Source organism: Erythrolamprus reginae, chromosome Z, assembly GCF_031021105.1.
Source record: "Erythrolamprus reginae isolate rEryReg1 chromosome Z, rEryReg1.hap1, whole genome shotgun sequence".
NCBI lineage: Eukaryota > Metazoa > Chordata > Lepidosauria > Squamata > Dipsadidae > Erythrolamprus > Erythrolamprus reginae.
In genome coordinates, this window is record NC_091963.1 from 149,460,520 (window position 1) to 149,478,501 (window position 17,982).

The 17,982-nt window shown below is 41.1% G+C and overlaps 1 protein-coding gene across 1 annotated transcript in view; it reads left to right on the forward strand.

Annotated features, from left to right (window-relative positions):
• Window positions 1–11,568: 11,568 nt before the first annotated feature.
• The window catches only part of ALOX15B (arachidonate 15-lipoxygenase type B), a 30,945-nt gene continuing 24,531 nt past the window's right edge, over window positions 11,569–17,982 (forward strand). Inside the window, exons 1-2 of the mRNA XM_070729366.1 lie at window positions 11,569–11,730; window positions 15,995–16,199. Coding sequence (XP_070585467.1) covers window positions 11,569–11,730; window positions 15,995–16,199 — 367 coding nt within the window. The remainder of the gene's footprint in view (window positions 11,731–15,994; window positions 16,200–17,982) is intronic.

The window sequence follows — 17,982 nt, forward strand, 5'->3', positions numbered from 1 at the left end:
GGTGTTAATGTCAGAAATGCGGTATGGATTCCAAACAGATGAGCTATATTCTAGGATGGGTCTGGCGAAAGTTTTATAAGCTCTGGTAAGTAGTGTGAGATTGCCAAAGTTCCCCTGAAGGCTGTGGAGTGCGAAAAACAGCACAATGGGCAAACCGGAAATCCGTTCCTCCCAACTTCTGGTTTGCCAGTTGGGCTGTTTTTTAACCATCCCAGGCTTCAGTGAACGGGGATGTGGGGGATTGTGTACATGTGCAGGGGCAGTGCATGGGGGTGTACATGTGTGGAGGGTGTGGGCACATGCGCGCATGATAGCTACACCTACATATCACCTACAAAAAGATATTGACAAAATTGAAGGGGTCCAAAGACGGGCTACAAGAATGGTGGAAGGTCTTAAGCATAAAACGTATCAGGAAAGACTTCATGAACTCAATCTGTATAGTCTGGAGGACAGAAGGAAAAGGGGGGACATGATCGAAACATTTAAATATGTTAAAGGGTTAAATAAGGTCCAGGAGGGAAGTGTTTTTAATAGGAAAGTGGACACAAGAACAAGGGGACACAATCTGAAGTTAGTTGGGGGAAAGATCAAAAGCAACATGAGAAAATATTATTTGACTGAAAGAGTAGTAGATGCTTGGAACAAACTCCCAGCAGACGTGGTAGGTAAATCCACAGTAACTGAATTTAAACATGCCTGGGATAAACATATATCCATCCTACGATAAAATACAGGAAATAGTATAAGGGCAGACTAGATGGACCATGAGGTCTTTTTCTTCCATCAGTCTTCTATGTTTCTATGTTTCTATGAGCACCCACACCTTTTTGACATGTGAACCGCAAAAGGTTCGTCATCATTGGTAGAAGGCCTCCAACAGAAGTGGCATTCTGACATGCCATCCTATGTAGGCATGTTTTTGAGGTTGGGTGCATGCTTGGAAAGCGCGCACAGAAAGCGCATATGCAGAAGTCCGAGCGCATGCGTGTAAAGCAGGCAAAATGTGAAACATACCCCTGACCCCCAAGGTCTTTTCTAGCTCAATATGGATTCAAACTTGGATCCTGTCGCATCCAGCAGGTTTCAACTGGCCCAACAAGCCAAGATTAGACCATAGATTTGAGGAAGGAAGTTTTATTGATTGATTGATTGATTGATTGATTTTGTTGAATACACAATGCGGGTTGATGAAAGAATAGAAGAAGAGATATAGGAATAGACGAAAGGTATGGGAGATATAGGAGAGCAATAGGACAGGGGACGGAAGGCACTCTAGTGCACTTGTACTCGCCCCAAACTGACCTCTTAGGAATCTGGAGAGGTCAGCTGTGGAGTCTATGAAGAGGGGCGGCATACAAATCTAATAAATAAGTAAGTAAGTAAGTAAGTAAGTAAGTAAGTAAGTAAGTAAGTAAGTAAGTAAACAAACAAACAAACAAACAAACAAACTAAGGGCAAAGTGTTGACACAAACTTGTGTCATTCCGTAAAGCAGATAGATAGGTGACCATAAATAAGAAATGGACGACCACAATTGAAACCACAAAATTTCAATGGGTAAGCGAGTGAGTTGGACCCCATTTTGGGACCTTTCGAGCCACCATTGTTAAGCGAATCATCTCAGTGTTTAAGTTAGCCATCCAGTTGTGTGAAAAATGGCCACAAGCCCCCCTTTTCAGGGTTGTGGTGGCTTCAAACGGTCGCCAAAAACCTGTTGTAAGTCGAGGACCAGCTGTACAGATTTTCCTAACAAATGCGTTGAAAACCCATTCCAGATTACAGTAGCTTGAATTATCCTCTCCCAAACTGCACACGCTGTGGACGTTTTGGACTGCAATTCCCATCCCCTCCTAAACCATCTTCCCCAGTAACTTGGAGGGCTGGAAGGCATGAACTGGAGGTTAGCTTAGCAAATGTAGCTGTCCATCTTAGATATTGTGTGCTGAAATTTTATTTGAAAAATTCACACGAGACGTTTGGACAAAGAGAACAGAAATGTTTATTCTCTCTGGGTATACCAAAAATAGTTTGCAAAGCGGGTATTTTTCATAAGGGAAGAGACACTTGTACAGAAGCTAAAGAGCAGGTTATATAGTTTTTACAAGTCACAAAGGTACATAGAATTTCTCAACTTATCACAGGGGGACACAGAATTCCTTGCCTAAATATGTTCTACATCCTGTTTCTTTCTCCTGGAGATGGATAGTGCCTTATATGGTTTATTGGGTAACATAGAAACATAGAAACATAGAAGTCTGACGGCAGAAAAAGACCTATGGTCCATCTAGTCTGCCTTAATACTATTTCCTGAATTTTATCTTAGGATGGATATATTGCCTTGTTGATATAGTTCTACAGAGGAATCGTTGAGTCTGTCATCTGCAGCTCTATAACTGTCTGGCTTGGTTCTGCCACCCAACAGGACCAACACAGACTTCAGAGGATGACCAGAAACATAGAAACACAGAAACATAGAAGACTGACGGCAGAAAAAGACCTCATGGTCCATCTAGTCTGCCTTAATACTATTTCCTGTATTTTATCTTAGGATGGATATATGTTTATCCCAGGCATGTTTAAATTCAGTTACTGTGGATTTACCAACCACGTCTGCTGGAAGTTTGCTCCAAGGATCTACTACTCTTTCAGTGAAATAATATTTTCTCACGTTGCTTTTGATCTTTCCCCCAACTAACTTCAGATTGTGTCCCCTTGTTCTTGTGTTCATTTTCCTATTAAAAACACTTCCCTCCTGAACCTTATTTAACCCTTTAACATATTTAAATGTTTCGATCATGTCCCCCCTTTTCCTTCTGTCCTCCAGACTATACAGATTGAGTTCATGAAGTCTTTCCTGATACGTTTTATGCTTAAGACCTTCCACCATTCTTGTAGCCCGTCTTTGGACCCGTTCAATTTTGTCAATATCTTTTTGTAGGTGAGGTCTCCAGAACTGAACACAGTATTATTCCAAATGGGGTCTCACCAGCACTCTATACAGCGAGATCACAATCTCCCTCTTCCTAAGCAGGGTAAACAGCAAACATTTATCTTGTTAAAAACAGATCCCAAAATGACAGTCACAAGATAAGGAAAAACAGGAAATCCTTATCTTGTTAAAGGCAGAAGCTACAGACAGCAAATACTGATATTCTTAAAATAAAACTTAAATTATTTTATACAGAATGGATTTTTCCTTCAGATATTTTCAAAGGCTGATTGGATAAACCTCCAGAGGGTGGGGCAATTTGCCATTGGTTGCAAAGTATCACAACTATGGATCCTCCAAGTTTGGAGAGAGTCTATCTGTGCTGGGAGAGACGGGTGTTTCTCATCAAGGAGAGAAGCCACCTGGAATTAAGGAGAAATTTCCTGACAGTGAGAACAATTAACCAGTGGAACTGCCTGCCTTCAGAAGTTGTGGGCACTCCATCATTGGACGTTTTAAAAGTTTTAAAAAAGAGATTGGAAAACCCTTTGTCTGAAATAACACCGGGTGGGACTAGAAGACCTCCAAGGTCCCTTCCAACTCTGTTCTTGTGTTATTCTGAATCCAGAGGCAGATCCATCAAATGTAGGGTTGGTTTGGGCAGCCACCCATGAGAACAAACTTCAGCCAACTTTATTGGTCACTTTGAATGTCCAATCATCAGCATACATTAAAATGAAATTTCGTGGCACGCAGCTCTCAAAAGGTCACCACTTCAAATATACACTGCATAACCATGAAAGAATAAATAAATAAATAATCACAAAATTATTATATGACCCAGAGAAACAGCAGTCTAGTTTCCATCCATTGTTTTAGTCTCCAATATTTATATTTATATTTTATTATATCAATATGTATGTATATTATGTATGCATGTTATGTATGTTTGCATGTATGCATGTATGTATGTATGTATGTGGTTCTTCCTGGTTGTGTGTAGCTTTTAATTATTAATTACTGATAGTCCATTAAGTTGTTAGTTGTCGTTTCCTTATTACCCTTGGCTCCTAAGTACCCGATAGGCTGGTAATAAATCATCCTCCAATGTATCAGGTACTTAGGCGGGTGGCACAAGGAAGGAACAACTAACGACTTAATGGCCACCCAGCAACACCCTAATTAACAACTGAAAGCTACACACAACCAGGAAGTATAAATATGATGATAGAACAACTGCCCAGTTTGCACATGTTCTGGAGGGAGAGAGAGACAGACAGAGAGAGGGAGTGAGGAGGCATGATAGACAGGCAGGTAGGCAGGATGGAGATACAAATAGAGAAGATGGATGGATAGAAAGAGAGACAGGGTGAGAGAGAGAGTTGATAGAAAGATAGATAAATGACAGATAGAGATAGATGATAGAAAGATATTAGACAGACAGACAGACAGACAGACAGACAGATAGATTGGTGGGTGGGTTTGGGTGGGTGGGTGGGTGGATGGATAAATAGATAGTAGATAGGTAGATAGAGCTGATAAATAGAAAGATAGATAAAAGATGAAGATACAAGATAGCCAGAGATAAAGATATAGATAGATAGATAGATAGATAGATAGATAGATAGATAGATAGATAGAGAGAGAGAGAGAGAGAGAGACAGACAGACAGACAGACAAGAGAGAGAGAGAGAGAGATAATAGATATATATATAGAGAGAGATAGAGATAAGATAGATAGATAGATAGAGAGAGAGAGAGAGAGAGAGAGAGAGAGATAGATGATAGATAGATAGATAGATAGATAGATAGATAGATAGATAGATAGATAGATAGATAGATAGATAGATAGATAGAATAATAGAATGGAGAGAGAGGAAGGGAATGGATGATAAATATCTATAAACAAGAGACAGACAATGTGAGAGAGACGAGCCCATAAACCTGGAGGAATAAATCTTTGGTCCCCGTGACTGACTCAGATTGGACCCTGAAATGAGGAGAGTTCGAATCCAATCCTGTTTGGAAGGCTGGAGACAAGAGACAAAGTGGAAGACCTGAGATACAATCAACGGATCTCCTCGGCTGTCCCTTTCACCCATTCCTTTGAAAGCCTTGCTTTGTTTTGATCTGCTTGGAGGAGAACAATTAGCCAGTGGAACAGCTTGCCACCAAAAGTTATAGGTGCTTCATTACTGGAGATAGACTAGACAGCCCTTGTCTGAAATGGTACAGGGCAGTGATGGTGAACCTTTTTTGGTTTGCGTGAACAAAGGGGTGGGTGTGCTAGCATGTGTGCACATGACCACACACTTCCCCTCCCCCTGCATGTGCATCTCTCCCTGCAATGCCCCCCAGATATGCGCCCAGGCCTTTCTGAACCTTGGGAGGTAAAAACAATGCCCAAATGGGCAAACCGGAAGTTCAGAAAAACATGCTTCCAGTTTGCCCATTGTTTTATTTTATTTATTTATTTGTTTTGTCTAGCACATAATGTAGGTATGTGGAGATATAATCCTATTAATATACATGAATAAAAAAATAGAAAAACATAGAAATTATAGTACTCATATACAGTGGTACCTCTACTTAAGAATGCCTCTATTTAAGAACCTTGTGCTCAAGATTTTTTTACCTCTACTTAAGAATCATTTTCTACTTAAGAACCCGAGCGCACAAAATTTTCCCAAGAAATTTGAGAGTGGCACAGAGGCCCGGCCAGTTTCCTGCCATTCCCCCCTCTAATCCCAGCCATCTTGGGCTTTTCTAGGCTGCCAGAGGAGCCTTTTGGTGGCGCTTAAGGAGGCTTTGGCAGCTCAGAGCGAACGAAGCATTTTCCTTTCTCTGGGCGCTTGGAGAGGGAATAAACCTCTTCCAGAGCCCAGAGAAAAAAACCGCTCCCTTCCCTTTGCGCAGACGAGGAGTCATCACAGTGAAGAAAAGGTGTTAGCTAAAAAGCGAGTGAGTGAGAGGAGAGGGGAGCCCTTCAGCATGGATGGAAGAGGAAGCAGGGAATAAACCACTTCACTGTGGTGACTCCGTCGTGCTGCCTCTCATACAGCTGGCGTGAGGTTGCCTCCTGGGGCATCTGGGTGCGGAAAGGCAAAAGGGGGCCCTCACCTCACCATCTTCCTTCAGCAGTAACTGTCCTCCTCCTCCTCTTCCTCCTCCTCCCCCCACCCAAATTCCGAGCTTTTATTTCTTTCCTAATGGGTTTGCACGCATTATTTGCTTTTACATTGATTCCTATGGGAAAAATTGCTTCTACTTACAAACTTTTCTACTTAAGAACCTGGTCACGAAATGAATTAAGTTCTTAAGTAGTGGCTTAAGGACTCGGGGCGGCTCACAGCAAGTACAAAAACAGAACAATAAAATGAATCCAATTAATAATACATTAAAACAACTATTAAATTCAATTAAAAAGAAAACCTATCAAACCAATCATTCAACAATCATACTGATATGTTTTTAAACTCTTTCAGAAGGCAAGGAGGGTGGGGGCAGTGCGAATCTCCGGAGGTAGCTGATTCCAGAGGGCCCCCCACAGAGAAGGCTCTTCCCCTAGGTCCCGCCAGCTGACCAACTCTGTGGGACCTCACTGGTCGCTGGGATTCGTGCGGCACAAGGCAATCTCGGAGATAGTCTAGTCCTATGCCATGTAGGGCTTTATATGGCGAGGTATAAATAATATATATATTCTGTTATTTCATTCTAAAGGTTAAGATGAGCTTGAGAGGGCTACCTCCGAGCACCACGACCCTGTGAGGTAGGCTGAGTTGAGACAGGACAAACCCAAAAGCCACTCCAAATGTTAAATATATAGTATATATTCGAACAGATACAAATCTGGTATAAAACTTTTCCTTCTTTTTCAATAGATGTAAGAGATATTGATATTTACCCAAAAAGTGGAACAACTTCTTTTTTTCAAAACCTCTTTACCTTGATTTATTCAACGCTTGCTTGCACTTAGCTATATTTCTAAAAATTAGATGTAAGGAAATGAGCTGCTGAAAATAAAACTAGTTCATATTCTTAACACAGTTCTACCGTACACCCGCCCATTCCTTCCTTCCTTTCTTTCTTTCTTCTTCTTCTTCTTCCCTTTTTTCTTTCTTTCCTTTTGTAGGTTTGTATGTTCATTGATTGTTTTGTCTTTATGTCTTGGTTTATTGTCAAAGCACACGATTATTGCTTATGTAATTTGCCATGTTTTAATTGTCAATTGTAATTTTTTGTCTCTTATGCATTCATTGTATATTTGTAAATAAAAAAAATTTATAATTTAAAATAAACAAAAAACAAATGTTAAATATATAAAATATTTGGGGAGACCAAATTCACAAGCTCCTCCATTGTGGAGACTGCAACAGGATCTCTGCAGATGGTTTCCCCCACCCCCCACATTCTCCCTCTCCAAAACATCTCGGACCCGCCCTGATTTTGAAGAGCCTTTCCCTGTCTGGTGACCTCAGGCTGTGATGGATAGCAACACCCATCATCCCCTACTAACCTGCATTTAAAACCCGGCAGGTGCCACCTGGGGACGTCCTTTTGTAGGCAGCCAGTTGAGCAGGACCAGGTAATTATAAAGAGGCCAATTCACAGGTTGCCTAAGCAGCAATTTTATGCCACCAGGTGAGGCAAACAGGTTTTTTTTTTTTTAAATGCCAACTCCACCAACTCAGCAGCTGCTTGCATGAAAGACACTCAAACGTTGGCTGGCTTAGAACCCTGGTTTTGTAAGCTGTAATTCAAGGCAAGCTTGTTGTTGATGTTGTCATTAACCCGGTGTGCCCTTTGCAAGGATCCAGGCAAGAATGGAATGGGATGGGATAGAATTAGAATTAGAATTAGAATAGGAATAGAATGGAATGGAATGGAATGGAATAATGGAATACAGAATAGAATAGAATGGAATGGAATGGACTGGAATGGACTAGAATAGAATAGAATAGAATAGAATAATGGAATACAGAATATAATAGAATAGAATGGAATGGAATGGAATGGACTAGAATAGAATAAAGAATAGAAATAGAATAGAATAGAATAGAAATAGGAATAGAATAGAATGGAATAGAATGGACTGGAATGGTATGGCATAGAAGAGAAGAGAATTCAGAAAGAGAATTGAATAGAATAGAATAAATAATAGAAATAGGAATAGAATAGAATAGAATAATGATATAAAGAATAGAAATAGAAATAGAATGGACTAAAATAGAATAGAAATAGAATGGACTAGAATAGAATAGAATAATGGAATACAGAATATAATAGAATGGAATGAACTGGAATGGACTAGAATAGAATAGAATAAAGAATAGAAATAGAAATAGAATAGAATAGAAATAGGAATAGAATAGAATGGAATGGAATAGAATGGACTGGAATGGTATGGCATAGAAGAGAAGAAAATTCAGAAAGAGAATTGAATAGAATAGAATAAATAATAGAAATAGGAATAGAATAGAATAGAATAATGATATAAAGAATAGAAATAGAAATAAAATGGACTAGAATAGAATAGAATAATGGAATAAAGAATTGGAATGGAATAGAATAGAATTCAGAAATTAGAATACAATAGAATAAAATAAAACTTAATTCAGGAATTAGAACAGAATAGAATAGAACGGAGCAGAGCAGAGTAGAATAGAATGGCTGGAAGGGCCTTTGGGCAGGCGAGGGTTCCTACCTTTTGCTGCTACCAGAACGTCCTGGAGATCGGCGCGGGCGTAAGTGCATCCTCACACAAGATTTGGCTTCTGCACATGTACTTGAGTGAGGATGTGCGTGAGAGCGAGAATTTAGGGATTTTTGAAAAGAACACTAAAAATGGGCGAAATCTCACATGTGAGAGCATCCTCACCTGAGATTTCGCTTCCGGCACGTGCGCAGAAGCCAGATCTCATGCGGGCATGTGTGCACATGTGTCTGGGGGTTTGAAGATTAATGCACATCTCCATTTCTGATACCACAACCCCAATCCCAGCTGTACTGGGTGCAACCCACTACCGGCCTTTATTTTTATTTATTTATTTATTTGTCAAACAAGTATAGAATTATATTTTGTATTAACATAACATACGTAGAAAGTAGTTATAGAAAGGATTTTTTAAAAAGACACTAGGACAGGGACAGTAGGCATGAAGGTTCCACTTATGCACGCCCCTTACAGACCTCTTAGAAAAGGGGAGGGGGTCAACAGTAGATCATTTAAGGTCAAAGGTTTTTCGGGTTGGGGGAAGAAACCAGAGTCAGGTAGTGAGTTCCAGGCATTGATCACTCTGTTGCTGAAGTTGTGTTTTCTGCAGTCGAGTTCGGAGTGATTTACATTTAGTCTGCATCTATTACGTGCCCTTGTGTTGTTGTTGTTAAAGGTGAAGTAGTCACTAACAGGGAGGACGTTACAATGTATGATTTAATACTGTAATAATAATAATTATTATTATTATGTCAGTACAACACAGCAAACGAGATCACCATGCTGGATTTCGTATTTCATCACCAGTCGGGCGCTTCCCAAGCACCTAGGACTGCGTGATGTAGCATTCCAATGGTTTTCAAATGTCCGCTGAGATCCTTTGGCACTGTGCCCAGCATGCCAAGTACCACTGGGACCACTTTCACGGGCTTATGCCAGAGTCGTTGCAGCTCGATTTTTAGATCTTCGTATTTCACTAATTTTTTTTTTTTATTATTATTATTATTATTATTATTATTATTATTATTATTATTATTATACACGCTGGGCGCCATGCCAAAGGATCTCAGCGGACATTTGAAAACCATCGGAATGGACAAAATCTCCATCTGTCAATTGCAAAAGGCCACTTTACTGGGATCGGCAAACATAATTCACTGCTACATCACGCAGTCCTAGGTGCTTGGGAAGCGCCCAACTGGTGATGAAATATGAAATCCAGCATAGTGATTTCATTTGCTGTGTTGTATTAATTATTATTATTATTATTATTATTATTATTATTATATTATTATTATTATTATTATTATTATTATTATTATTATTTAGATTTGTATGCCGCCCCTCTCCGGAGAACTTTATGAACAACTGTTAAATCATTTCAGAGGCAACGTAGTTGTAAATTGTCTAAATGTAGTATTTGAAGTCTGGAGGAATAAGGTAATTTGTTACAAGAGGAAGCCCTGGGGGTCATCTAGTCCAAACCCCTACTCAAGGAGTCAATACCATTTCAGCACATGGCTGTCCCGTCTCTTCTTCAAAGCCTTCCAGTGATGAGCACCCACAGCATCTGGTGGCAAGCTGTTCCCCTGGACCAGGATTAGGCAAATCTGGCTCTTCTATGACTTGTGAACTTCAATTCCCAGAATTCCTGAGCCAATCATGTTAGTTCAGGAATTCTGGGAGTTGAAGTCCACATGTCATAGACGAGCCAACTTTACCTACCCCTGCACTGGACTATAATTAAGTCAGGATGGAGACGATGGAGTTGTGAGTTGTCTAATCAAAGAATTTCAAGTCTGGCGGAGTCAGGTATTTTGTTGTGAGAGGAGGAGTGAAGGGCTCTTCTTGTGAAATATTTCTGGACTCTCTCAATTGTGTTGATGTCAGATATGCAATGTGGGTTCCATACAGGTGAGCTGTATTCTAGGATTGGCCTGACAAATAAATGTTTTATAAACTCTTGTTAGCAGATCGATGTTACCAGAAAAAAACCCTGCATCGAGCAGAGGGTTGGACTAAATGACCTCAAGGGCTCCCTCCCTCCCAGATGATTGCACCTTGTAGGACGTGCTCAGCAGTCTCCTAGCAAGACTGGCACCTGGGCTCTCCCAGCATTCGGTCGGTGGCCTCTGCCTTGTGCCGTGGCCCTTTGTGGGTGCCGGGAAGCAGCCACGGGAGGTTCAGGGGGGGTGAAGGAGGGTGGGCCTCCCTGAACAGCCTCCGGGCCCCCCACTGCCTGGTCTGGCCGGGCTTTGTCTACCCCACCTCACCTGAGGCTGAGCGGCAGGTGAACAGACCGGTTCTCTCTGGCTTGGAGGGACAAGTTCCAGGAGGTGAAAGGGTGCTGATCTTTTTCTTTCTTTCTTTCTTTCTTTCTTTCTCTCCTTCCTTCTCTCCTTCCTTCTCCTCCCTCCCACCATTTCTTCTTCCTTCCTTCCTTCCCTCCTTTCTTCCTTCCTCACTTCCTTCCCTCCTTCCTGCCTTCCTTCCTTTCTTCCTCCCTCCTCCCTGACTCATTCTTCCCTTCCTCCTTCCCTCCCCCTTCCTTCCTTCCGCCCTCCTTCCTGATTCATTCTTCCTCCCACCCTCTCTCCCTCCTGATTCATTCTTCCCTTCCTCCTTCCCTACTCCTTCCTTCCCTCCTTCCTGATTCATTCTTCCTCCACCATTCATCCCTCCCTCCCTCCCTCTCTCCCTCCTGATTCATTCTTCCCTTCCTCCTTCCCTACTCCTTCCTTCCCTCCTTCCTGATTCATTCTTCCTCCACCATTCATCCCTCCCTCCCTCCCTCTCTCCCTCCTGATTCATTCTTCCCTTCCTCCTTCCCTACTCCCTCCTTCCTCCCTTCCTTCCTTCCTCCTTCCTTCCCTCTCTCTCTCTGTCTCTCTTTTTCTCTCTCTCCATCAGGGTCACCAGCCAGCATGGCAGCCGTCCACACCGCCAACTACAAAATCCGCGTGGCCACTGGCAACTACCTCTTTGGTGGGACCATGGACACCATCTCCGTCTCCTTGGTGGGCGCTCGTGGAGAGACCCCCAAGTTCCACCTGGATAAATACGGCAAAGATTTCTGTCCAGGAGAAGTAAGTGCTGGTCGGGGCGTGTGTGTACACAATGTGAGGAACAGCCTGGGAGGCGGCGTGCAGCTGTTTTTACAGCTCCCATCATCCTCTGCCGGATGAACCTAGATTAACTCTAGGTGACCAGAGGGGGGGGAAATTCTCTATTTCAGTGTTTCTCATCCTTGGTGTTTTGAAGGTAAGTGGACTTCAACTCCCAGAATTCCCCTGCCAGCACACCTCTGCTATGCTGTGGAATTCTGGGAGTGGAAGTCCACCTATATACAAGAGCCAAGGTTGAAAAACACGACTTTATTTTTATTTTATTTCATTTAATTTTATTCCCTTCACTTTACATTTTATTTTATATTACATTGTTTTGTTTTACTTATTATTTTACTTGACATAATTTTATTTTATTTTATCTTATCATTTTATCTTATCTTATTTTATTTTATTTTACATTATTTTATTTATTATTTTACTTTTATTTCATTTCATTCACTTCACTTCATTTCAGCTTGCTTACATTATGTTTCATTTTATTATTATTTTTTATTTTATCTTATTTTTATTTTATTTTTATTTTTATTTCATTTCATTTTATTACTTTATTTTATTTTGCTTTGTTTTACTTTGCATTTTATTTTATTTTATGTATTAGTTTACTTCATTTTATTTTATTTTGCTCTGCTTTACTTTACATTTTATTGTATTGTATTTATTATTTTATTTATTTTATTTTATTTCATTTCATTTTATTATCGATCGAAACATTTAAATATGTGAAACGGTTAAATAAGGTTCAGGAAAGAAGCATTTTTAATACGAATGTGAACCCAAGAACAAGGGGGCACAATCTGAGGTTAGTTGGGGAAAGATCAGGAGCAATGCGAGAAGATATTATTTTACTGAAAGAGTAGTAGATGCTTCGAACAAATGCCCTCATCACCTTGAGGTTCGACTACTGTAATGCTCTCTACATGCGGCTACCTTTGAAAAGTGTTCGGAAACTTCAGATCGTGCAGAACGCAGCCGCGAGAGCCATTGTGGGGCTTCCAAGATTCGCCCACGTTTCTTCAACACTCTGTGGCTTGCATTGGCTGCCGATCAGTTTCCAGTCACAATTCAAAGTGTTGGTCATGACCTTTAAAGCCTTACATGGCATTGGACCAGATTACCTCCGGAACCGCCTGCTACCGCACGAATCCCAGCGACCGATAAGGTCCCACAGAGTTGGCCTTCTCCGGGTCCCGTCGACTAAACAATGTCGTTTGGCGGGCCCCAGGGGAAGAGCCTTCTCTGTGGCAGCCCCGACTCTCTGGAACCAACTCCCCCCCCCGGAGATTATAACTGCCCCCACCCTCCCTGTCTTTCGTAAACTAATCAAGATTCACTTATACCGCCAGGCATGGGGGAGTTGAGATATTCCTTCCTCCTAGGCCATTACAAGTTATGCATGGTATGTTTGTGTGTATGTTTGGTTTTATAATAAGGGTTTTTAGTTGTTTTATTATTGGATTGTTACATGCTGTTTTTTATCATTGTTGTTAGCCGCCCCGAGTCTACGGAGAGGGGCAGCATACAAATCCAATAAATAAAATAAATAAATAAGTAAATAAAATAAATGGGAAAAAGTATGGACCTGCAACTGGCAAATCGCAAAATCAACTTCATTCAACGAAAACCAGGGCAAAATGTTTTAGCGCCGGCATTGGTCCCTGCAAAGATGATCAAAACATATCCAAATACATCAGCCAGATACTAGAAGTGCAAAAAAGAAAATGGAACGTTCGATCACCAATGGTGGACATGCTCTGAAGCCAAAAGGTACTGGAATAAGATAGCAAAATGGCTAAAAGAAATTACGAAAAATGAAATTGGAAAAAAACCTCAGAGTTATTTTTACTAGGGATTTCTTTTATTAAGAACTACAAAAAAAGAAACCATTCACATTTTGACAGCCGTGAGGATGGCCTTTGCACGCAGTGGAAAAACGAAGAAGGCCCCAAAGAGCAAATGATAATTTTTAAAATTATAGACTGCACAAAAATGGACATGCTGACAAGGAGGTTGAAAGGACAGGCGGACCCTACGTATTATAAAATATGGGACAAACTTTATAATGGGTTAGAACAGAGGTCCCCAACCTTTTTTGCACCAGGGACCGGCTTTAAGCTAGACCAGTTTTCCACGGCCCGGTGGGGGGGGGGCTTTGGTCAAATGGGGGTGGGGTTATGGAGGGGTGGAGCTTAGTGACGCAGCCCTCCACACTTCTCCACAGGGCGGGGAGAATCAGGAGGCTCCTTTGGCGGCTGGGGGCTGCCTGGCTTTGTGATTTTGGCTGGGGGGGGAGTTAGGAAGGTTCTACTTCTCCCCCCCCCCCAGCCAAAAATTCAAAGCCTATCTGCTGGATACGGGCGATGAGTGGGACAGAGCGGCGCGGAAGCCTCTTGCAGCAGCTGCCACAGCCACCGGCTTCGGCACCGCTCGTCCCGCTCATCGCCCGTATCCAGCAGATAGGCTTTGAGTTTTTGGCTGGGGGGGAGGAGAAGTAGGACCTTCCTAACTCCCCCCCCAGCCAAAATCACAAAGCCAGGCAGCCCCCAGCCGCCAAAGGAGCCTCCTGATTCCCCCCGCCCTGCCCGACGCCCCACCCTGTCCTGCATAATGTCCTCTGCCGGGAGGGCAGCGGCGCCACGGACCGGCTGGAAAACCCCAACGGCCCGGTCCCGGTCCGCGGACCGGCGGTTGGGGACCTCTGGGTTAGAAGAGAGAAACGGTAGAAGAAGTTAAATTATAGGGATATTGCAAAGTAGCTAATAATTGTAGTAATTGTATTATAAGATAAGGAACGGTAGTTATATTACGGTAATAACAAAGAAATGTAAAAATGTACATTTTTAAAAATATATGTTTTTATTATATATAAAGAACATTTAAGACATTAAAATACAAACATTAAACAAAACCCTTTTATGGTGAATTGCGTTGATGTCGTTTTTCCATGTACTGTATATACAATTAAGTTAAACTGCATTTCGTCTATTCTCAATTATCAATCTGTTTTACTGTTAATAAACATCACCTCTTATCATATACATTACTTCTATTCCTTATATGTCCTTATTTATGTATTCATTCTTCATTTTAAGAAGTTTATTTTTCCCTATGTTTATACAGTACTTGTAACTAAGTTGTGAGCCGCTCCGAGTTCTCGGAGAAGGGCGGCATACAAATCTAATAAATAATAATAATAATAATAATAATAATAATAATTATTATTATTATTATTATTATTATTATTATTATTTATTAGATTTGTATGCTGCCCCTTTCCGTAAACTCGGGGTGGCTCACAACACAATAAAACAGTTCATGACAAATCTAATAATTTACAATTTAAAATATTAAAAAAAACCCTTTATTTAAGCAAACATACATACAAGCATACCATACATAAATTGAATTGAATAGGTCCGGGGGAGATGTCTCAATTCCCCCATGCCTGACGACAAAGGTGGGTTTTAAGGAGTTTACGAAAGGCAAGGAGGGTAGGGGCAGTTCTAATTTCTGGGGGGAGCTGGTTCCAGAGAGTCGGGGCCGCCACAGAGAAGGCTCTTCCCCTGGGGCCCGCCAACCGACATAGTTTAGTTGACGGGACCCGGAGAAGGCCCACTCTGTGGGACCTAATCGGTCGCTGGGATATTATTATTATTATTATTATTATTATTATTATTATTATTATTATTATGTGATAGAACCTAATACCATATGTGGTGAACCTGCCCAATAATTTTAAAAAATGGAACAAAATATATAAATGGTTGGGCGAAATAATACAACACAAAATAAATATGAAGCCAGAAACATTTTTATTAGGTATATTTTATGGAAAATGGAAAGAAAACATCGATACATCATTTTGCATATACTAACAGCAACAAGAATAAGGTTAGCACAACATTGGAAACTGGACCAAGTGCCAAATGAAAAATCTATCATTAAAATATTAAAGTGTGTGGAATTAGATAAACTAACATGAATTAAATGACAAGGAAGACTCAGAATTCTACGAGGTTTGGAATGTGTTTTATCAATGGATCGAGAAAAAGAAATCAGAGGGAAAGAAGGGTGTATTAAAAATGTACACATTTTAGATAACAATTCCTCCAATATCTCGGACAACAACATCTGATGAAAATGAGGTTGTAAATAACACAAATAATTGTTATATGTTTGTTTTGGTTTAAAAATGAAAAAAACCTTTTCCTCTTTGGCTTCACAGGTGGAGGAATTTGTGGTGGATACCCAGGTGGCCTTAGGGGACCTGCTGTTGGTCCGTCTTCATAAGGAGCCCTATGGCTTCTTCCCCCCCACCAACTGGTACTGCAGCTTTGTTGAAGTGGAGACCCCCGAGGGGCAGATCCACCGCTTCCCTTGCTACCAATGGATCCTGGGCTACCCCACCTTTGAGCTCCGAGAAGGAACAGGTGAGACCTTCCCAACGTTTCTATGAAGCTTCTGGTAGGAAGCCCTTTGTTTCCATGGTTTGTTAAGCTGGACAGGCTAAAGGTGGGTGGACATCAGTCTCAAGATGGGCGGATCAATTCCCAGAATTGGATGAGTGGATTTGAAGGGGAGTGGATTTCACCTTCAAACTGGATGGATTTTGTTGTGGCCCGTCCATGTCCTGCTCAGCTGATCACGGATTACGAGGATCGAGAGATGGGTGTGTTTTGGTATCCTAGGCCACTACATTTGCCACCCAAGTGGAGAGGATGTGGATTTAGAGGCTGAAAGCCAACTAGAGACTGTGGCACCTCTAGAGATATTGTTGAGTTATTCAAGAGATGACGAGGAGCCATTTATAGATGCAAGGGTGTACAGAACTATGAGCAGGCAAAATTATTTGAGCAGAAAGAGGTTTGGGTGTGAATAGATCTATAAAATACTTGGCCATACCTTGTGACTATATAAGGGGAGGTCTCGCAATGAATCAGTGTGAACAACAGCGTTTGAGTAATGGCAAGGTGTAGACTCCATGATTTAGATAGTTGCTCTTCTTTATGTCTGCTTCAAGACAGCTTTAAATATCTACAATCTGCTCATCCAGGACTTCTACCAAGATGCTGTGAGTTTGAGTGATTAATAGACCTTTCAAAGAGACTTTTAATAAGTTCTTGGATTGCGGCTTAGAAAGGTCATTTGCTATGGACTACTGCCCAGTTTTTGATAATCTTCTCTTTGCCTTTAACATATGAACATTTTTGACCAATGTACAGTATTGCCATATATTGTGTGGAACTTATTTTCTGGGGGTTCCTTGCTTAGACAGAACAATCTTCAATGCCAGAAGGGTGGTCTTCAGTTCCTAGAACTAAAGATGAGTGGATTTTGGCTTGAAGATGGTGGACTTCAATTCCCAGAAGTGAATGAATGGACTTTAAGTTGAAGACTGGTGGACCTCAATGCCCAGAATTGAAGATGATGGACTTCAACTTAAGGATTGGTAGACTCCAACACCCAGAATTGAAGATGGGTGGACTTCATCTTGAAGTTGGGTGGTCTTTGGCTCCTAGAACTGAAGATGAATGGACTTCGGCTTGAAGATTAGTGGACTTCAAGTCCAAGAATTGGATGAATTGACTTTAGCTTGAAGATTGGTGGATGTCAATTCCCATAACTGAAGATGAGTGAACTCTTGAAGATAGATAGTCTCCAACTCCTAAAACTGAAGAGGAATGCACTTCAATTCCCAGAGTTGAATGAATGGATTTTAGCTTGAAGATGGGTAGATTTCAATTCCTGGCATGGAAGATGGAAGGTCAGAAGAAATTCAGCTTGAAGAGGAGTGGACTTTTTTGCGGGGGGGGCAAGTTTGAGAAATATCACAGTCGAGTGAGGTCCACAGTATCTTCAGTCAACATTCAACGAAAGTCAACTCCCAGAATTCAGCTTGCTGCCTTGAGAATTATGGGAATTGAAGTCCACCCAACTTCAAGTTGTTTTTAAAGAAACAGTGCTTTTTTACAAAAACAATTCCAACGATGGTTCGACCGCTTCCCAGTATTTGCCCATTCAGTTTGACACACTTCCCTTAGTAGGTAAAAATAGTTACGAAACTCAGGAATGATTTATTAGGATGTGTAAAAACTGGAACTTCTGGAGTTGGTGCTGACCTAGAAAAAATAATTGCCTCCAGATCTTGCAACACGACAGACAAGAATCCAAGGATATAATTTATAGGGGAAATTTATTATTCAATTTATTACA